This window comes from Triturus cristatus, chromosome 10, assembly GCF_964204655.1.
Source record: "Triturus cristatus chromosome 10, aTriCri1.1, whole genome shotgun sequence".
Taxonomy (NCBI): domain Eukaryota; kingdom Metazoa; phylum Chordata; class Amphibia; order Caudata; family Salamandridae; genus Triturus; species Triturus cristatus.
The window spans coordinates 571,026,876-571,048,146 of NC_140593.1; the positions used below are offsets into that span (position 1 = coordinate 571,026,876).

The window sequence follows — 21,271 nt, forward strand, 5'->3', positions numbered from 1 at the left end:
TTTGTCAAGGGACCTTGCGTCTCTGGACATGGCTGGAACAGCAAGGCATAGCCCTGGTGGTTCAACACCTGGCAGGTTCTCTGAACGCCAGTGCGGACACACTCAGCCATTGAAGCCTAGTGGATCAAGAGTGGTATCTTTATCCGGAGGTGGCACAAGGACTCTCTCAGCAGTGGGGAGAGTATTGGTTAGATCTGCTTGCCTCAAAAGAGAGTGCGCAATGCCAGCAGTATTGCGCATTGAGGTTTTTAAGGTGGCTATCTCTTGGAGAAGCTTTTTATCATGATTGGAGCACAGGCCTCCTGTAAGCTTTTCCACCCATTCCTCTTCTGCCCACAGCTCCCAAGAAGATCAAGAACGCCCTGGTCCAAGTAATTCTTGTGGCTCCGGACTGGGCACAGTCTAGTATCACGAGCTTCTTCAAATGAACATCGATCCTCCGATCATGCTGACCCTTCGGAAGAATCTTCTGTCGCAGCAGAAGGCGAGGGTCCTCCACCCGAATCAGTCAACTCTTCTCCCTTTTTGCATGGAAATTGAGTCACAACAGTTGATAACTTTAGAGACTTCGTGAGGAAGGTCAAAAGCTATCTTGGTGGCCAGGAGTGCCTTTCTCAAACGGTATACACCTGCCGTTGGCAACATTTTTTAATATATTGTGCAGATAACTCTAGTGACCCTCTTTCGGTTAGTCTTATCTTCATAAGTGCCGCTGCCCTACAGGACATTCTGCTTAGTCCTTTTTATCTTTGGAAATATTTTAAAAACTCTTACTTACATTGGTTGAGTTTAATATTGTATGCACTTTAATTGCGGATTCCGCTTGTGGCTCGATCTCTAAGCCTGCTGCTTCCTGGTGTGATGCTGTCTGATGGCCAATCACAACGGAGGGGCGCGGAGTTAAGGCTGGTACCGGCTATTAAATGCCGGCTGCAGCGCAGGAGAGCAGCCGGCGCATTGGCAGCATGCCAAAGGCAAGCCTGTCTGTGCCCGTCCGCAGACGCCTGGGGCCAGTTCTTATGCCCATAAACTCACCTACTCTCCGGAGGAGCTAAAACAGCTTCACTCCTATAAATACACACCCAATCCCCCTACCTGCTCCAGCCTGGTCACACACGGGATCATGGTTAGTAGAACATCCCTTCCTGAACTATTGAGCCCTATTCATGGGGCAGGACCCCTCCAACTACTAGAAGGAAATGGAGCTCGAAAGATATCCGTTCTATATTTAAACACCCGCTCCATGGTAAGGCACCAGTTAGATATATTCCTACTATTAAAGCTTGAGTGGCCTGATATCCTTCTGTTAACAGAAACCTGGCTCACTCAAGATTCCTCACCTGACATTTTGGCAGCCTTACCTGGGGACTATCACATTCTCCAAGCCAACCGCCCCCAGCGGAAAGTGGGTGGAGGAGTAGCTGTTATACTACACCATGATTGGAAATGCAGAACTTTAATGCCATTGAACCTACCATTAGTAGACCACCTTGTCAACAAAATTGAACTTAATGCCCCCTGATTCTTGTTCTACTTTACAGGCCCCCTTATAGCATGCCCTCTTTCCCACAGACACTGGGTGAGCAGGTAGCTCACTTAACAACTAGTCACACTAAAATTATGCTGATTGGTGATTTCAACTACTGGGCCAACGACACCTCTGGCACCCCCCAATCTACCGTACTAGCCGAGCTACTTACAGGGCTGAATTTTATTCAACAGGTTTCCTCTGCCACTCACGTCAAAGGGCAGGTTGATCAGGTCTAGACAACCTGTCTTACCACGTCTGCCATGTTGGTTACATCCTGTACCTGGTCAGATCACTATCTAATTAAATTCACCATCAACAATATTACTGCGACCAAAACCTCAACCCCTGTCGGGGGAACCACAAGGAACTGGAATGAAGTTGATAAAACTCAACACAAGCCAATTCAGTGCCACCTAATCTCCCCTCTATCAACCACAGTGCTGGAAATCTTACTACATGGCTTTTAGATGCCAGCAACAAGCATCCTCCCCTTAGAAAATTTCACCTTGCCCGTCGTCTCAAAGCCCAGTGATGGTTCTCTGCTGACTTAAAAGCTAAAAAATTAGCGCTTAGGCAACTTGAGAGAAAGTGGAGACTCAATTACCTATCTGAGGACAAACACTCCTACCTAGCCGCCATGAAAACCTACAAAAACGCCATTTTGACTACCAAAGCTGCCTATTTCTCCTCTAAAATTCTGACCGCTACTAACCGGTCTAAGCAGATTTTTTTCTATTGTCCATGAACTGTCTAATCCTGACAGTCCCAATCAAACCCACTCCTTCCAAAATCCTTTGCAACTCCCTGAACTCATTTTTTATTGACAAAATTGCAAAAAATTAAGGCCAGCATTCCGGCATGCCCTACACCAGAGGCTGGCACTATCACAGCTAAAAATCCCAGTACCTTTACTCATTTTCCAACCATTAGCAACCAGACCCTCGTGGACATCCTCTCCAAAGTCAGATCAGGCTCACCGAGTGACTGCTGCCCTCCTGGCATTTTAAGAGATATTCACTGCTCTACCCAGCCTGGTTCTATCTCTCCTAAATGAGTCATTGTCCCAGGGCCTTGTCCCTGAAACCTTCAAGGAGGCAATTTTTGTCCCCCTCCTGAAGAAACAAGGGGCAAACCCTCAAACTTTGACGAATTATCGTCCAATTTCTCATCTCCCTTACATGGCCAAAGTCTTGGAAGCATACGCCACTAGATGCCTCTCTGGATTCTTAGAAGAATCTGGATATCTTGATCCTTACCAAGCAGGGTTTCGCCCTGCACACTCCACTGAGGCCGTAATACTAACAGTATGCCGATAAGGGCTCCCCGCAAGCCCGTCTTCCTTGATCTCTCCGCGGGCTTTGACACGGTTGACCACGGTATAATGGTCAACCGTGTGGGAGACGCAGGGATCCAGGGGCCTGCCCTGGGGTGGATCCACTCCTTCTTGGAAAATGGCTCCCAGTCTGTTCGCATTGCCCAGTATACAGCGCCCAAAATGAGGCCTACATGTGATGTTCGACAGGTTTCCTTACTCCTCCCCCCCTCTCCCCCCCCCCCCCCTTTCCTTCTCTTCAACTCGTACCTCCTCCCACTGATTCGGGCTCTGAGAAAGAAGGAAGTCTGCACCTTCAATTATGCTGACGACTTCCAGCTAATCTTCTCCATCAGCAACTCCCCCGACTCTGTCAGCCACTTTTAGTCAACTATGCTATTCATCAGCGGATGGATGAATAGTAATCACCTGAAACTCAACCCGGATAAAACAGTTAGTCCTAATCGGGGGCACTTACAACCCATAGCGCTCACTCTTTTGGCCAAAGGAGCTGGGCCAACCCCCCCCGCCCCATCTGCCTCGGCTAAAAGCCTCGGGGTGACAATAAATCAAGAGCTCACTATGAAGTCCCAAATCGGGTCAGTAATATCCACGTTTCTTTCAGTTGAGGAAAATAAGAGATTAGAAGATATCTTACCCAGGATGCCTTGATCCAGGTGGTGCTCGCCATGGTTATGTCCTATATGGACTATGCCAACTCGCTATACTTTGGCATCCCACTTTACCTAATCAAACGCTTGCAACTGGTTCAGAGCCAAACAGCAAGACTGATCTTCCAACAGCCTAGACATCATGTTACCCCCCCTGCTGAGAAAATTGCACTGGCTCCCCATCTCACAGTGCTGTCCCTTTAAGGTATGCTGTCTCATCTTTAAATCCCTGAATAAGAGGAGCCTGAAATTGCTGTACAGCCTAATCAGTAGGCACATACCCACGCGCAACTTGCGCTCGGCCCATAAGTACCTCTTGTCGGTCCCCAACTTCAAACTAAAGCGCCTGGTTGGTGTCAGGTTTGCTGTTCTAGCTCCCAGACTGTGGAACTCTCTTCCCCTCGAAATCCGATCATGTAACAACCTCCTAAGCTTCAGGAGGCTCCTTAAGACCTGGCTATTTAGACAAGCTTATGAGTTACTCCCTAGGGTCAGGCATCTCTCAGAGTAGCGCCATGAAACCAGGCCTGTGTACATGCGCTTTACAAAACCTTTTACCATAACATTCTCATCCTTGCCCTGCAGGGCTTTGCTCTGGGCACTCTCAAAGGTTAGCTTCCTTCTCTGTCTGCTTTCTTGTGGCTGCCTGAGAAACCCTCTTTGTTTAGGTTCCCTATTGTGCGTATGTTTCTGAAAAGGCTTGTACATATGTTCCCTTTGCTCTTCATCATGCCTCAGTGAGCTCTGGTTGTCACTTACCTCATGTGTGCTCACTTTGAGCCGCTACATAATTGTCCCCTCTGGCTGCTTACCTTCAAGACAGCTTTTCTAGTGGCAGTAACATCTGTCTAGAGGGTGAGTTGCAGGATTTGTCATCCAAGCTGCCCTTTCTTATGGTATTCCCGAACAAGGTGGTGTGTTGTACCTGCTGCTCAGCCAGTATGAGTGTGTTGTGGAATGTTGGTGCCTAATGATGCTGTGGGATGTTGGATGAGTGAGGCTGTCAGTTGGAGTATGGGCTGAGCAGCAGGAAGGCTGCTCCTGGTGGAGCTCTCTGTACTTTTACTTTTGATCTTATCTGAATAAATACTATTTAAGCTACCTTGGAGTCTGATAACTGTTTCATACAACATGGTGCACCTGGACCTTTTTCCTATCTAAGGTGGTGACCCCATTTCATTTTGGGCAATCGGTCACCCTGCCTGCTTTATATGCTTCAACACATTCCTCTAAAGAGGAGAAGCAACACCATTGTCTGGACCCAAAAAGAGCATTTTCTTTCTACCTTGACTGCACAAGACTCCATGTGGACAACCAACTCTTCGTGGGCTATGCAGGAGATAAAAAAGGTCAGGCAGTTCAGAAACAGTCCATTTCATGCTGGGTTGTTCTCTATCAATTTCTGCTATGTCCTGGCTAAAAACCAGCTTCCCGAGGACTTAAGTACCCATTCCACCAGAGGAAAAGCTGCAAACATGGTGTTAGCTTTTGGAGTTACTGTCCTGGACATCTGCCTGCAGCAATGTGGGGGGTTCCTGCACACGTTTGACCAACACTTCTTCAAGGACAGTCAGGTCTGCAAGGACGGGCTTTTTGCACGTTTGTTCCTGTAGGACTTCTTAGTATAGTCAATTTGTCCTTGGCCAACTGCCAGAATGGCTTGGTTATCTATTCAAAGTTAAGGAATCATCAGTTTGAAGTCTCTATCAGATGAACAAGATAATTATTTTCAGTAACGCAATATCTGGTAAAGACCCTATCGAGCCGCAGATTCCTGACACTGACCCATGCCTTCCCGCTCTCTAGACACATTTCTGGGGCTAATGTTGCTCCCCTTTCAGCGCCCTAGTTTTGACACACTAGTCTGTTTACGTCGTGGCTCTTAGTTTCTGCCGTGGAAAGTCGTGTAAAATAACAGGCGTCCTCCTGCCTGGGTGGCCCCTATATAGGTGATTGCGACACCACTTTCGGCACCAGTGAAACTGCGTTGAACTGATTGAAGCCACCTGACGGCGTACAGAGGGTACTTCTCACACAAGTTTCTGGATCCAGTCTGACATCTGGGAAATTCAGAGGTAAGAAATCTGCAGCTAGATATTGTTCCTACCAGGTAATGTCACCGAAGGTAGGTAACTTCTTCGTTATGACCAATGTGACCTTCATTTGGTGCTGACCCCTTTCAAACCCAGGGTTGCTACCTGGCAGGGGGTCAAGTTGCTGGGAGTTCTGAATTTGGGATCATAATGCCCTCACCTGTTAGGGTGTTCTGTTTCATCATAGAGTGCTCCTCATCAGACCAACGCTGCAATGTCTGATGGACCTGGTGGCTTCTCTAGCGGAGATCTTCAGATCTGAGGACGCCATATGTGGTGAGTGCATGAGGGCTAAAAATAGTAATGTGTGCAAGGTGTCTTAAAATAGGCACCGGACCCCAGAACTTTTTAATCCATTAAAGGTCCAGGACTAAGTAAAAGCATTGGCGCTATCAGAAGGTCCTAAGGTACCAGGATAGCTTTGTGTGCATGGTCAAAATGTTTTGTGCCTGCGAAGCCCAAACGTCGGGCGGCACTTGATCAGGACCTTAATAAACAATAGGTGTGGGACCGGGGGACTGCTCGCAGGTTGAGGATGTCGGAATAAAGTGTCTGATTCTGGATAGGAATCACTGAAAAGTCTCCACCTAGAAAGAGGAAAAGGGAGACAAAAAATAGAGAACCGCGACATGAGAATCCCAAAAAGGTGTAGTGGCTGTGTCCACAGGGTTCATTGACACACAGGACAGCCATATCGCCCCGCAGGTATGGGTAAAGATAACATTTGCTATAAGGGTACCGGGAAATACAAAGGTCACCTGACCCAAGAGTGCTGGTAATCTAGTCAATTAGTTGTATACGTTGAAGACAATTAAAAACAAGGCACAAGCATTTCAAAGACTATATATAAATGGTAGGCCAACAGGTAATAGATAAGTCAATACCCTTATCAATTAGAAATTAGAAGTGATTAGCACAGAGCATCGCTTACCTCAGTAAATGTAAATTTGATACTTGTATAGCGCACTACTCACCCGCAAGGGTCTCAAGGCGCTTGTACGAATACCGCTGTGGAACCCATCCTGGCTTTCCCTGTGAGGCATCCACTCCTGGGCACCCCCAAGGTGGAGGCCAGGCATCCTTAGCGTTGTGGGGGCAGTTGTGGAGATTAAGCAAGCTATTGCCCAGAGTTGCAGAGTGGGACTCCATGATTGGAATAGGCACCGAGGCGAGAATTATCAGGTCCGTGGAATTTATGAGCCCAAGACCCGCCGAGGCGGGGAATTGAACCCTGGTCCCAAGCTAGACCTCTGCATCAGGGTCTGCCGCTCTAATCATTGAGCCACACTTCTGGGGGTACACTACTTCATAGGCCAAGGGGAGGGACCTGACCACTGTAGGGACCACCTTTAGGTACACATACAAATAGGAGAACAGAGCATAGTAAACATTGTTAAAAAGCCCATAGTACTCTAGGAGCAGCACCACAGAGTTGTTAATAAGAGGAAATCCGTGGGCAAGTGACCCAGGACTACGAGAGGTGATGCTGCCTAGGGGTACTAACCCTGTGACTAATTATGGACCGGAACCCACAGGTGGACCCTGGGACTAAAGCAAGGGTTGTGGTGCCGGCCAGCATTAGCTAGGACGCTCTAAAGCGCATAGCAAGGCTAGGCAAAGGTACTAAATGCTGGAGTCGTGTGAGCGTAACAAAGTATGAGGCGGCGCAATTCTGAGTTCTGGAAACTATGGGGGGTGTAGCCCGTAGGGGGACGCAAAGAGACAACAATGTGGAAGCATCTGTGCACACATGGGACCGCGGGCAATAATTTGAGTGCGCACTAGTTGCAGTGCTGGAGGTTAAATCCAACGATTGCCACAAAGGTGCAGGGGAATGAGAGCGTGGTACTCCTTACGTGACTAGAGGACAGGGCACTGCCGTTTCACCTGCGCATCTCCCCCCCTGCATCTGGAAATTACCGGAGGTGCTTGCGGGTGGTCATGTTAAAGGCGTAACCACATAACTGACTCAGCAGGTCTCGCATGGGAGGCTGTGAGCGTGATGGCCATCTTGCAATGGTGGTAGAAAATCACTTGAGAGGAAGGTAAAGATAGAAATTAGAGCATGTCACGATGAGGGTAGCTCCAACAATTGAATGTGGTAAAGGTTAAAAGGTAGAAACCGAAATAAAACAAGGGGTCCTACACCTGTGGAAGAGGTGTGGTGCAGCAGCCAGGGCACCTGACTCCAGACCACGGGGTTCACGGTTCGATTGCCGGTGACAGCTTAGTCCAGCACCATGTGACAATGGGCAATTGCTTGCTTGAGCCCAGCACCTTGACACCTTCAGGTAATTCTGTGTTTTACAAATACTTAGGTTGTCCGGTTTTAGGTTTAAACCATTAATAACTGATAAAACCCCACTGAAAGAGAAATAGCCCTCACCAGTGAAAACATATAAACACTGAAAAAACACCTGCACAATCTAAATGCCATTCAAAGAAAGGAAAGAGTGAAAGTCATATTTTTTTCTTCCTGAAGGGACCAATACAAGGTTACTTTGTTATACAAGCTAGCAGTAAAAGTCTGGGCTAACATTATTCTGCTTGAGTTTTGTTTAGGGATGCCACTAAATATTGTTTCTTCATTTTGTTTTTTTCAGTTTTGTGGTTTTTGGTCTAAAGATGCAGGGTTAAGAAGCATGTTTTAGGTCGTTTACTTATTTTATATACTGTAGAGAATCTGGAAATATCAATCCTATTTGATATTTTGGCGGAGTTTGATTCTTTCACTGATGGGTTAAATGGCTGGCTTCATAAGAATCTTTTCTAATATGTGTCATCCCATTTACCCACAAAGCATGGGTGAAAACCCTTAATACATCAGCCCCCAGTTTCTAGTGAGTATGTATTGATAGTCGGCGAATTGCCAATACCTCAGGCATTAAACATTCAATGCAAGGTATAGTGACAAATACGAGAAAAGAGTGCCATCACCAAGCATCTGGGATAGTGGTTAAAACTTGACACCAGACTTTTGGAAAACATGGAACGCAGTGCCACTTGGAATGCTCTGCAAAAAAGGATCTTTCCAAGTTCAGTAAAGATTCGAGTGATATTGTTTGTATTTGCAGTGATTCAGCTACGTATATGAAAAAGTTGTGTGATGACCTGTCAAAATTGATACCTGAGCTGAAGTGCTTCCCTGTAAGAGATCCTTGCCACTTGTTAGATGGTATTCTGAAAGCATCTTTACAGTCTTCAGAGTTAATGAGGAATGCTATTGACTTTTTAGTCCATTTTGGTGCACGGTTTTTTTATGCACAGGAACTAAAATGCAAATATTTCATTTCGTGCTTTGTGTGGCATCAAGGAAAAGTCATCTCAGCTGTGTTTCTCAGCTGATGGTTCTCAGTTCAAGGGGCTGAACTGAGAACCAAATTTACCAAACATGGAAACTGAAAACAGTAAACCCTACAAATACTGGATTTAATTTTTTTTCACTTCATTTTCTTTTACACATGGCCGGGTATTAGGGTGGGGGTAGAGTGTAGTGGCCATCTTGGGGTGGTGTAATCACGGGGGGGGGGTAGCTAGTCCAGCAAATCTAGGTTAGGTCTAGTACTGACATATAGATTGATGTCCTATTAGTGATGCGTATGAGTAACAAGTTGTTGCAATCTGTATCTATGGTAGCTACCACCCGAAAGCCATAAGGGACAACCTTGTTTCTGCGCCTCCACAGGAACTGCAACACGACTTCAGACTATAAAAAAAAAAAGGAAGCTGCTGCCTTGAGCAAGAACCTAGAAGCCCACGACTATCCGGCAACAATCATTAAAAAGTCCTGAAAGAGGGCGCTCAATAACAATAGGGAAGCGCTACTAGAACCTAAGCAAAAGACAGCTGAGGACATCATAATCTGTGTGACCACATACACACTGGACTCAAATAGGATCCAAAGAATATTCCGAAAAAATTGTAAGATAGTGAACTCTGGGAAAATCTCTATTCCGATGCCTTGGTTTGCTATGAAATGTACAAGTAATCTATGTGACATGTTGATCCACACTCGCCCCAAACCTGCACAAAAAGAACCAACAAAGCACACTATGGAAACCTGCACCAGTGTGAGGTCCCTACCCATGCGGCATTTGTGGGATTTGCAATCTCACGCAACATACCAAGGAACTGAACCTGAAAGATGGGAAAGTGTGGACTCAACGTGCACACACAAACTAACACAAAGAATTGGGTCTACCTAATCGAATGTCCCTGCCCTCTTAGGTATGTCGGCATGACAACGCATCATGTGAAGACAAGAATTATGGAACATCCATGCAACATTAGATGTGGAAGGACCACCACAAAAATAAGTACACGCTACCCGTCTCACCCACACAGACCAAAAGAGATGTACTGGACAGTAATCGAAAGCAACGCCATTTGGTCAACCCAGAAACTGTTTGAAACAGGACAACGTTGGATTTTTCGCCTTTTCCACTCAGACTAGGGGTCTAAATGACGAAATACCATGGACTGAATTATAGATATCTCCATTGGTCTTTCTACCCCTGTGTTTTAAGAAACCACATGCTCTGCTTATTAAATCGAAATCTCAGGGTACTTCATCTCTCTGTAAAACAAAAGGAAAATCACCAGGTAGCTGCACCACTACAGGGCAGTCTCTATCGCCAAAGTTTACCCTTACCCCAATATCTGCACACATCAGTGTCATTTCATATCCATGAATTGAGTACTTCAACATCCTACAGGTCACTCTACATCCACCACTAACATGACCTCTATTTTTGTCAGTCTTGAGACTCCGAGCCTACACCGTTTGATTGACTTAATGACTTTAGATCTTATGGTCCATGATAGCTTTGTGCAAGGGGACATTTACTGCCAGATGCACCACTTCAGGGCTGACTCCCTCCTTGTTTTCCCTGTAAGAGCTCTGCTCACCCATGATGCTCTCGTGAGTTTGTTGACATGTTCGCTCGAATACCCACAGATTTCTTCAAACACATCAATAATATGACATCAATCTATGTCGGAACTATACCCAACCTAGATTTGCTGGACTGACTACCCTTGGCGATTACACCACCCCAAGATGGCTGCTACACTCTACCCCACCCTAATACCTGGCCATGTGTAAGACCCCTTCTTGGTTTAATTTCGGTTTCTTCCTTATAACCTTTACCACATTCAATTGTTGGAGCTACCGACATCGTGACATGCTCTGATTTCTATCCTGAACTTCCTCTTGAGTTATATTCTACCATCATTGCAAGATGTCCACCATGCTCAGAAGCCTCCCATGCGAGACCTGCCGAGTCCGATATCACGTGGTTACACCTTTAACATGACCGTCAACAAGCTCCTCCGGTAATATCCAGACGCGGGGGAGATGCGCAGGTGAGATGGCAGTACCTGGTCCTCTAGTCATGCAAGTGGTACCATGCTCTCATTCCCCTGCACCTTTGTGGCAATCGTTGGATTTAACCTCCAGTACTGCAACTAGCGTGCACTCACATTATTGCCCGTGGCCCTCCGTGTGCACGGATTCTTCCACATTGTCTCTTCGCGTCCCCCTACGGGCTCCACCCCCATCACCTCCGGACATCAGCATTGTGCCGCCTCGTACTTTGTTGCGCTCACACAGCTCCGGCATTTAGTACCTTTGCCTAGCCTTGCTATGCGCTTTAGAGCTTCCCAGCTACCGCTGGCCGGCACCACTACCCTTGCTCTAGTCCCAGGGTCCACCTGTGCGTTCCAGTCCCTAATTAGTCACAGGTTTAGTACCCCTAGGCAGCATCACCCCTCTTGTTGTTCTGGGTCACTTGCCCACAGATGTCCTCTTAACTCGTGGTGTCGCTCCTCAAGTATTACGAGCTTTTGAAGTGTTTACTATGCTCAGTTCTACTATATGAATGTGTACCTCAAGGTGGTCCCTACAGTGATCGGGTCCCTACCTTTTGCCTATGAAGTAGTGTACCCCCATCATTGAAGTAAGCGATGCTGTGTTAATCCCTTCTAATTGATAAGGGTATTGACATATCTAATACCTGTTGGCCTACCATTTATATATAGTCTTTGAAATGCTTATGTGCGCCTTGTTTTTATTTGTTTTTAATTGTCTTCAACGTATATGACTGTAATTGACTAGATTACCAGCACTCTTGGGTCAGGTGACATTTGTTTTTCCCGGTACCCTTATAGCAATTTGTACCTTTACCCATACCTGTGGGGCAATAAGGCTGTCTTGTGTGTCAATGAAGCCTGTTGGCACAGCCACTACACCTTTTTGGGTTTCTCATGTTGCGGTTCTCTCTAGTTTTTGTCTCCCTTTTCCTCTTTCTAGGTGGACTTTTCACTGATTCCGAAATCCTCAACCTGCGGGGAGTCCCCCTGGCCTCACTAGCGGGCCCACACCTATTGTTTATTAAGGTCCTGATGAAGTGCCGCCCGACGTTTGGGTTTCGTGGGCACTAAACATGTTGACCATGCACACACAAAGCTATTCTGGTACCTTGGGTCCTCCTGATAGCGCCACTGCTTTTACTTTGTCCTGGACCCTTATTGGATTAAACAGTTCTGGGGTCCGGTGCCTATTTTAAGACACCTTGCACACCTCACTTTTCACTATTTTTAGCCCTCATGCACTCATCACATACGGCGCCCTCAGATCTGAAGATCTCTGCTAAAGAAGCCACCAGGCCTGTCAGACATTGCAGCGCTGGTCTGCCGAGGAGCGCCCTATGATGAACCATGACACCCTAACAGGTGTGAGGTCATCATCTGAAATTCAGATCTCCCAGCGACTTGAACCCCTGCCAGGTAGCAACTCTTAGTGCACCGGCTACATAGAGGAACGTTCTCCTCTCCTTGTTTTGCATGTGTACTCGGAGGAGCACAGTAGTAGGACCTCATAAAAATATTTTGCTCTTCCGTCCCCCCTCTGATTTAACCCTTACAAACGCATGCATAGTAGTCCTCTCTGACTCCCGACACTCAAGACTTTTTCCTTAGTGTCCATCACACCAGCCAGGAGGGTCAACAAGTTACAGGCTGTCTGTTCTACTTCCATATACCAGCTGCCTCCCAGGGAAACTAGTTCTCCGCACCTGTGCCTCTTTTTTTAACAAAGGTACCTTTCCATGTCTGCCAAAGTATAACACTGCTGACCTTCTTTGCTCCACCACACACCTCCAAGGATGCAGAGTGACTCCACCGTCTTTGACCCGAAAAGTGTTGTCCTATCTTGATCGCACCACAGAACACTGGGTAGATGGGGCAAGAAAGGGAAACCAGTTCAGAAACGAGCCATCTCTAGATAGATTGTACTCTGCATCAAGATCTGCTGCACACTGACCAAGAAGCAACCTCCTGAGAGTTTGCTGGTGCAGTCTACCAATGCTGTGACCACTGCGTTAGCTTGCAGGAGTCCCTGTCCTAGACATCAGTCAGGCTGCTACATGGGCATCCTCACACTAGTTTACCACACATTACTGCCTTGACAGTCTCATTTGTCATTATGGGCACTTTGCCTGTTCGGTCCTCTAGGACCTTTTGGTCTAAGCCTGTTTGCAGACCCACCTCCAGGGAGGTATTACTTTAGTATATTTTCTAAGATAAGGAAACTGTGACTAGAAGTCACTACTATATGAACAGGTTACTTACCTTTAGTAACGCCTAATTTAGCAGAGACACTATCTAGTCCCAGGTTCCATACCGATCCTCCCATCTTCCATTTTCTACAAACTGGACTTTTCTGACAAAAAGGTCCTTGTACGTCCTTAGGATCTGCGCACTAGTCATTAACTTTCGGCTGTGGTTTTGTGCTTCTGGCACAGAATAGTCATGAACTAAAGTCAGTGTTCTGAGGTGGCACGTATATGGGCACCGCACAAGTCACTTCTGGCATGGACGTCGCCGCCCAACACAGCTGATCAGCGGCACCTTCCGGCACGCAGAAATACTGCCCAGATTTTCCAGATTCAGTGTGACGCCTGTGGAATATTCCAAGGTAAGGAATCTGCCAGATAAGGCGTGACTGAAGCTAAGTAACTGGTCTGTTTTTCAATAAAATCTTTTTTAAAGGTCATCAGTATAGATGTTCAGGAAGAATACTCTAGCAAGAACATTTGTGAGCTCTACCAGTTGTAGCAGTATCAAAGTGAACCCCCACCATAGTAACTACCGGAACAGGTCCAGCAGACCAGTTAGGCACACCAACAGTCGTATTCTAGGACTTGTGAGGGCCCAGTAAAAAGCCTGTATGTAGACCAGCTGAGAATGATCTGTTTGAAATGCTTCACCAAAGACTGAAGGGAAAATCATAACAAATTAGCAAAACAAAAAATGGTTGCATGTATTCTTGCTTGGTAATTTGTAAGACCTCGATACCTGTTTATAGGCCAGATATGTTTTTTTTCTTCTTTAGGTTGCTTTGTCAACATTTGCTGTGTATGTGCTGATTGATGAGAAAAATGTCCTTGATGCAGAAAAGGCATTTGTGTCTTTGGCCTTATTTAACATCCTCCGGTTTCCAATGAATATGTTGCCAATGGTCATCAGCAGCATGGTTCAGGTACAGATTGTAATTCTGATTTATAATATTTGTTACAGATACATGATTGCAGTTTGTTTTGAAAGAGCAACCAAGAAATAGGACCTCATAATGTTTAAAACCTAATCAATTTAAAGAAATTGTATTTGCCACAAGTAAAACAATTTGTATATCTTAGATTTCAAATGGGTAAATGGTGATGACACATTTTTCTGCTAGACTTCTAACACAGATTCCTCACCTTTTTGAATATTTCCCATATGCTAGACTGGATACGGAAAATATTAAGACGTACCCTTAAGGCCAACAGGTAGTGCTGAGGGCTCGGTTACTGCGTTGTTCTGCACAGGACGTGATGTGCGTGAGCCTATATAGGCACCAGTCATGCGTGCTGACATCAGTTTCTTTCTTTAAGCGCCAACTAAAATGGATCTGGAGCTACCCCTCATCTTTTTGAGAGTGACTACTTGATTTTTCAAAAACAATAACACCATGCGTTAGGAATTATGTCACCTATATCTACAGAATTCCACCTGTCTGGGGAGTGTTGTAAACAAATGTCTGACTGATCTACTTGTGATATGACTTTGGTTCCTGGAGTCTGACCTCAACTCTAAGGCCTGCAATGACTAAGACTTAATGCACCCTAAAGCCACCATTGGATCAGGAAGCGGAGTGGTTTGTGGCGAGGCACAGCAAAACTCCATTTCAAGTCAAGGTCCAGAGCCTACTTCTGATCCCACGCCTGTGGTCGGTTCCAAGTAAAATCCTTGTTAAGATCCAAATCCACGGATAAGTCCATGAAAAAACATAAGAAGGTCATGCATGATTCTGTTCCGTCCTGCCATTCCAACTTAAGACTGAGGTCATCATCTGACCTCGAGGTCTTTCTCCCGAAGTCATTGTACAGCAGAGCCGCTGACTTCTCTTGTCGCACGGCAACCTGAATTCCCAGGGCTGTCAACACCACAGCAAATGGAGAACGTCCGTGTACCCATAATCCAGCTTTTTGGCACATTGCGAGCTCCTAACATACCTACAGTGGGTTTGTCTTTGGCGCCAGCTGGGCTCTCTGACTTACCAGATTCCGGCCAACATTGGTACTGGTTCCTTCTTTGGCGCTACCTCCCACGGCGGAACACGAGCTGCTGGTGCCATCCACTCTAGGTGATGGCTGCTAACCCATAGTGCTGTCCCATGCTGAGGCAGCACCTCCCTGACCTTGACGGAGGCCACAAGTTGCTTTGACTGCACGGCAGCTTCTTAACCACCCTACTGACTCGGACACAATACCCCTGGACCCTGGAATGCCTCATGTCCTACACAAATTGTTTGAAATGGACTTGGACATTTACAGCGATGATGCTGGGGATGAGCTTGCTGAACCCTTTCAGAGGGATTCTTAGTATGAAGACCTCCAGGACACCAGTGGTCGGTATACCTCCCCAGATACTGGACTGGTGTCTTCTCTGGGCGTGGACTAGCAGGAAAGTGGCTCCTTCACTATAGTTGTGTGGAGGGTGGCAGAAGTTTCCAAGCTTGCTACCCAGGGAGTATTCCATTGTTTAGACTGGGGTGCTTCAACCTGGTCAGACAAATTCTAAGCCCCTTTTGCCTTTTTAAAGCAATGCGCTTTTGTGGACCTGGGCCAAGCCCTGTCCAGACCTCTGTTAATCAGCAGGTTACCAGGTTCCGCCGTACTGCTCTGGGTGATCCAGTCTTCTCTTGAGAGCCTTGTGATCCAGGTATCAGCCAACAAAGTTAAACAGAATTCTTTCCCAGTCCTTGTGGGAATAGCACCCAGAGGGATCTTTTCAATCTGGTCCAGATTTCGGAGGAGATTGCAAAAGATCTGCAGTAGTGGCTGTGAGACAGTGATTAGTTTAGCAGCAGACCACTCTATTCACTCCACCCAGAGCTCACCCTTCTGGAATGTGAGGCCATCTGGGAGAAGTGGATATCGGAGAAATCTGGTCTTTGTGGAAGGCCCCGCACCATATCAACCTTCTGGAGCAGAGAGCCATCCTCTAGGCATTGAAAATCTTCCTGCTCTTCATAAACGAGAGGCGGTGCAGGTGCTAGGCCCCTTTCTAGAAGGTGGGCCAAGCCCTCCCAAGCTAGCCCCATGAGTCACCCAAGGCCCAGTCACAAACTGAAAAGCATCTTCTGTTTTTGCCTAACGAAAAATTCACATTGGCTTGCAATCCAAGCCTAGTTTTTTGTTTTTTTTAACTTTTCTTTTATTCAGTATCACACAGATATCACATTACATGTTGTCATTTCGGGTCACAAAGCAATGAAAAATGTATCACAGATTACCTTGTATGTCGGGTAAGTTGTACAGGATATCACAGTGGCCTCAGTGTTCGCCCATGTGCTCAGCACCAATCAAAGCCTAGTTGTGCAACTTTCATCTAGAACTCCAATGCCTTGGGCTACTTAAGTTTCCTGGGACAAGGATAAGGTTACCATGGATGGCATCTATTACTTTGCACGTGTAAGCAGAAGGGGTACCTGAGGCATTCCCACCATACGGAGTTCGCAAGCTCCTGTCACGCAGTAATAAACAGATTAAAACCTTTATATGGCAGAAACAGTATGAAGGATTTTGCAATTGGAAGAAAAGTAAGAAAATTTGCATACATTCAAGAAATTTTTTTAACATTTGCAAATTTTACAGCAGATATATTGTGACAAATGTGGCACATCAATAATTATGCGTAATACGCTACAGCCACAGAATCACAATTCCAGAGGCCCTGCTTATGTCACTATATTAAGCAATAAACACGGACATTGGCAAAGTTTTGACTTAAATGAAGACTTATCAAGCTTCACTAACACTACATAGGTAAATAATTTGAAGGAGCAGTGCAAGTGTTCAATATACAAAGAAAAGCTCTGGCAACAATTCCATGACCAAACTGGCAGCATGAGCTTGAGCTCTCCTGCTTACCCTCAATCTGCCATGGTGCTCTCAGAAGGCAGAGCCTGTTAATATAATTAGAAGGAACTTGAACAGACACCTAACTTTGGGGCCTCAGTAACTGCATTTTATTCTCTCCCAAGACATTCTCTCATTTTGTCATAGGAGTAGACAGAAATGGATTATAGTTGGGGCCACTGGAATTAATTCTGCAGAGTCACCATTTTATGCATGATTATGGATTTGTTAGATTTATTTTATAGTCGATCTTGTGGTACATAAATTTCAGATTTTAACAAAAATCCATCTCCAACAGATCACAAGTTACTAAACAAAACTCAGTGACGTGTTATTGCATAGTGGAAGGCCCTTCTCAAAGGTTTACTGGTCTGCTTTCAACTGCTTATTGCCGCAGTTGTGATAAACTGGCACTAATGAGGTTAAATTTTGTTCGCGCCAGTTTTGCCATGTAAAATGTCAAAATAAAGTAATACTACCCTGCATTACGCTGCATAATTTGGTCCTTCTCATTGCTTAACTTCATTGACCTGATTCCAGTGCTGCTGTTACTCCACTGAGCCCAAACTTATATGGTAATATTCCTGGAAAATGCACTTTCTGTAGAGATGTCCATACAATCTGTGGCTTCACAAGTTCAAATCTTAATAATCAGCTTTCCATTTCTGATTTTTTTTTGAGTTTAGGAAATACCCCTTTTCTTCATAGATATTTTTGCCTTTTTCTGTGCCCCGTTTTTGCTGCTTTTTAGGTCTCGCGAGCCAAAGGCTCGAAGAGACATTTTATATGTGGGTTTTTCAAAGTGCTACCCAGTCTTTTGGCTGGCCTAAACCTTGAGTGCACGAGATCACATGCACGTGCACAGCTGCTCCTCTGCTCATTGCATTCCCCTGTCCCTTCTCACCCAGCCCTTTGATGCTCTGCTCGATTACTTTCCCTTTCGCCGCTTTGACCCTTGCATTCCCCCCTCCTCACCCAGCCCTTTGATGCTCTGCTCGCATCTCCCTCCTCCCTGGGCGTGAAGGGAGACAGAGCCATCCTGCTTGATTGCCGTGTCTGCGATCACTTTAATGAAATGCAGCGCTCGCTCCCCTGCTTTCACTAGGCCCGTTTGGCTTCCTCGCGTGTAGATTTTATAAAAGCTTCCTCCTCCCCCTTGTTTTTAGTTCTCGCCTAGTTCATTGCACAATGGAAATTGTACCTTATTCTAACTTGCCACACAATTCATAGTTAAGCAAACGGTTTATCCAGTAAGCAAAGTACAACATGAAAGTAGGCAAATACTGCCTATCTTCAAATTCACATAATGCTTTTATTTCTGTTCATTGCGTTCTTGAAAGCAGTATCTATTTACTAGCCATTCGTTGAGTAAACGGGATCTTATGACTAATATCTTCAGGGAGAAGTCTGACTTTTACAGAAAATGCTTGACTGCATGCACATGCCTCGCACCACAACATTTTTCCAATACCTTATGCTTCCTCGCCATTAGCTCCTGCTCCTTCTGCCATCACTGCTTGCCCAGGTCGTCTGCCATCTTTTTAAACACTCCGCGCACCACAACTAGGCCAAAACAGCACTCATCTGCAAGATTCACACAGTGCGCCAGCTACTCTCACACTTTTGGCAGCTTAGTTTGTGCAGCTTTTACTTTGCATTCCAAACCTCACACCGGCGTCAGTCCCCACCTCTATTAGTTTGTTTTTTTACATTACACAAGACAACATAAACATATCAAAGCAGAACGCCAACTTCCCCATTTCATGTACCTGCCCTGGGCGTTAGGCTGTGGACGAAAAAATACGGTAATCATTCACTTTTATATACGGAAAAGTAGATTAGCAGGTAACGCGTAAACTTTAAACGTGTTTGCTTAGAGCACACATTTACAGCAAAATACTGGTTCAAGATCGGGGATCTTTTATCTCCTTGTAAATAGCGGCTCACTAAAAGCTAGTTCGACACTCTGCACGTTTAATAGCACATGCTATTATTACTACTCTCAACTGTACTGGTTTTATCACCGTAAAGAGGATAATAATCTGAGTTAGCCCAAAGAGATTTAAGTGATTTTCCCAATATCACAGTATATTCAGCTTATCCTAGGAATCAACCTGATTCTCAGTTCCAAAAGTCGGCCGCTCTGGGAGTGTGGCGTATATTACTTACTTATCAGAAGATGAGGGCTCACCTCTATTGTATACAGTATTGGGCTTTCAACCCAGCCATTGCTTGGCACTTTGTTGGAATCTCGGTCATTCTGCTTTACTGCAAGCTAAATAGCCACCAGAGCCCATGTGTCACTTCCATTCCTTTGTCTGGCACAGGGACAAGGCACAGATTCATTACATTTAATTGGTCTCCATTCTCTCGTGCCTTCGTTAAAGTTCTCTTCAATTGAAGTGCTATTTTTTTTTTTTTTACACGTGTTGCTGCATTCCTCTCCCACCCACCACTTTGCATGTTGATGACCGATCCACCCCACCCCTCCGGTCTTTTTAAGAGCAGTGGATGCATTAGTCCACTGAGGACTTTTATTTGTGCTCAGGCATCCCGGTCAGAAAGCTGCTTCCGCCCTGCGCCTCCTCGCAATTCACAGGGTTACAATAACATCCCCATTAGCAGGGGATTAACCCTCCTTGAGAATTTGCTGACAGACTACAGCACACAGCAGGGGCTCGAAACCCTCACTCAGTTGATTCTGTGTTTGCACTTATACTGTCTGGGGACCCAGTGGCTCGACCAGGCGAGGTATCGACAGCGTCCCTACAAATGGAAACAGATGCATCCGGGCGCGGGAGTGACATAGTCACTCCGTCTTTACAGTGCCTCCGCTCTCACGTTTTGAAGTAGGTGGAGAGGGTTGCACTACTTCACATACAGCATTTTATATAATTGGGAGCCGCTAAACCACCTCCCACTAGTCCCTGCTGCATGTTGAGTGGTACGGCAAGAAAGACATGCAGTGCCAAGAAGTTGATAGACAGCGCCGCTGCTGCAGCATACCAAAACTAACACACAACAAAGTGTGCATTTCAAGGTAATTCGTTTACACTTTCATTTTAAAAAGCACACACAGGAAGTTAGTCTTGGTCTGTTTTATAATAGTCAGTAAAAACAAATTCAGTTTCTATATGTACTTTTACCTCCCGAACAGCATCCTTTCAGGCTCTTTCAGTTTAGACGCCATCGGGATGAAATTGAGATGGTTTTAGTGCCTGACATCTTCTTCTTCTCTTGTGTCTAGTATGGTTATCCGAGTGCACTTCAATGTGTTTGTGTGTGCGCGCTTCACCTCCCAAAAAGCATACTCTCAGCCTCTTTCAGTTAAAACGTCTTCGGGACAAAATTGAGGTGTTTTAATGCATGTTATCTTTTAATTTGACTCTTGCGTCTAATTGGGTTATCCGAGTGCACTTCAATGTGTTTGTGTGTGCGCACATCTGAGCAGTCTGATGAAAGCAGGTTGTCACATTTACAATGCAATAGGTCTCGCATTTGCGAGAATTTATGCTATTGGCATTGTAAATGACAATGCTTTTTATATATTTGTTTCAAAAACCAACACATTAATAAAAGGCATTGTAATCTACAATGCCAATGGCTCAAACTCTAGTAAATGCGAGACCTAATGCATTGCAAATGCTTGTTAAACTTTGTTAACTTTTCCCCCGCTAAGCAGAAATAAAGTGCTTGTGCTTCCCAGTAATTGTTCATTTCTTTGTATTAAGCATATTTAAACATAAAACGGTGACAGCAGCAGATTCACTTTACCCTAGAAAGAACATTCTCTGGTTCAGACATGCATAAAGTGCTAATTACCTGCTGGCAAAACCCTCCCCAACAGTATCCCTTCCTCCCTCCCCTCACCCGCACATAGGATTATTTGAATTGCACGGACGCGCATACCTGAATTAGCATTCGCCGTGAGGGGAACGGCTGATATCTTCCCTCCTCTCCTCCTGCAGCCCTGTTGGCGTCTTCCCGCAATCTGCAACAGCGCCGTGAGGGGGAACGGCCCGAACCAGGACTACCTTTCCCAGGGGGCCGTGTGAAGGACGCACAGAGCGTCACCATTGGGCGCCGAGGAGCATTTAATCGACGAGCGCCTCCCGCACCGCGGGACGCGCATACCTGAATTAGCATTCGCCGTGAGGGGAACGGCTGATATCTTCCCTCCTCTCCTCCTGCAGCCCTGTTGG

General features: G+C 45.8%; 1 protein-coding gene across 3 annotated transcripts in view; it reads left to right on the plus strand.

Moving 5' to 3' along the window:
• The window catches only part of ABCC1 (ATP binding cassette subfamily C member 1 (ABCC1 blood group)), a 1,390,768-nt gene that overhangs the window by 477,776 nt on the left and 891,721 nt on the right, over positions 1-21,271 (plus strand). For all 3 annotated transcript variants that reach the window (XM_085632083.1, XM_085632084.1, XM_085632085.1), the window contains exon 13: positions 14,000-14,146. In XM_085632083.1, coding sequence (XP_085488209.1) covers positions 14,000-14,146 — 147 coding nt within the window. The remainder of the gene's footprint in view (positions 1-13,999; positions 14,147-21,271) is intronic.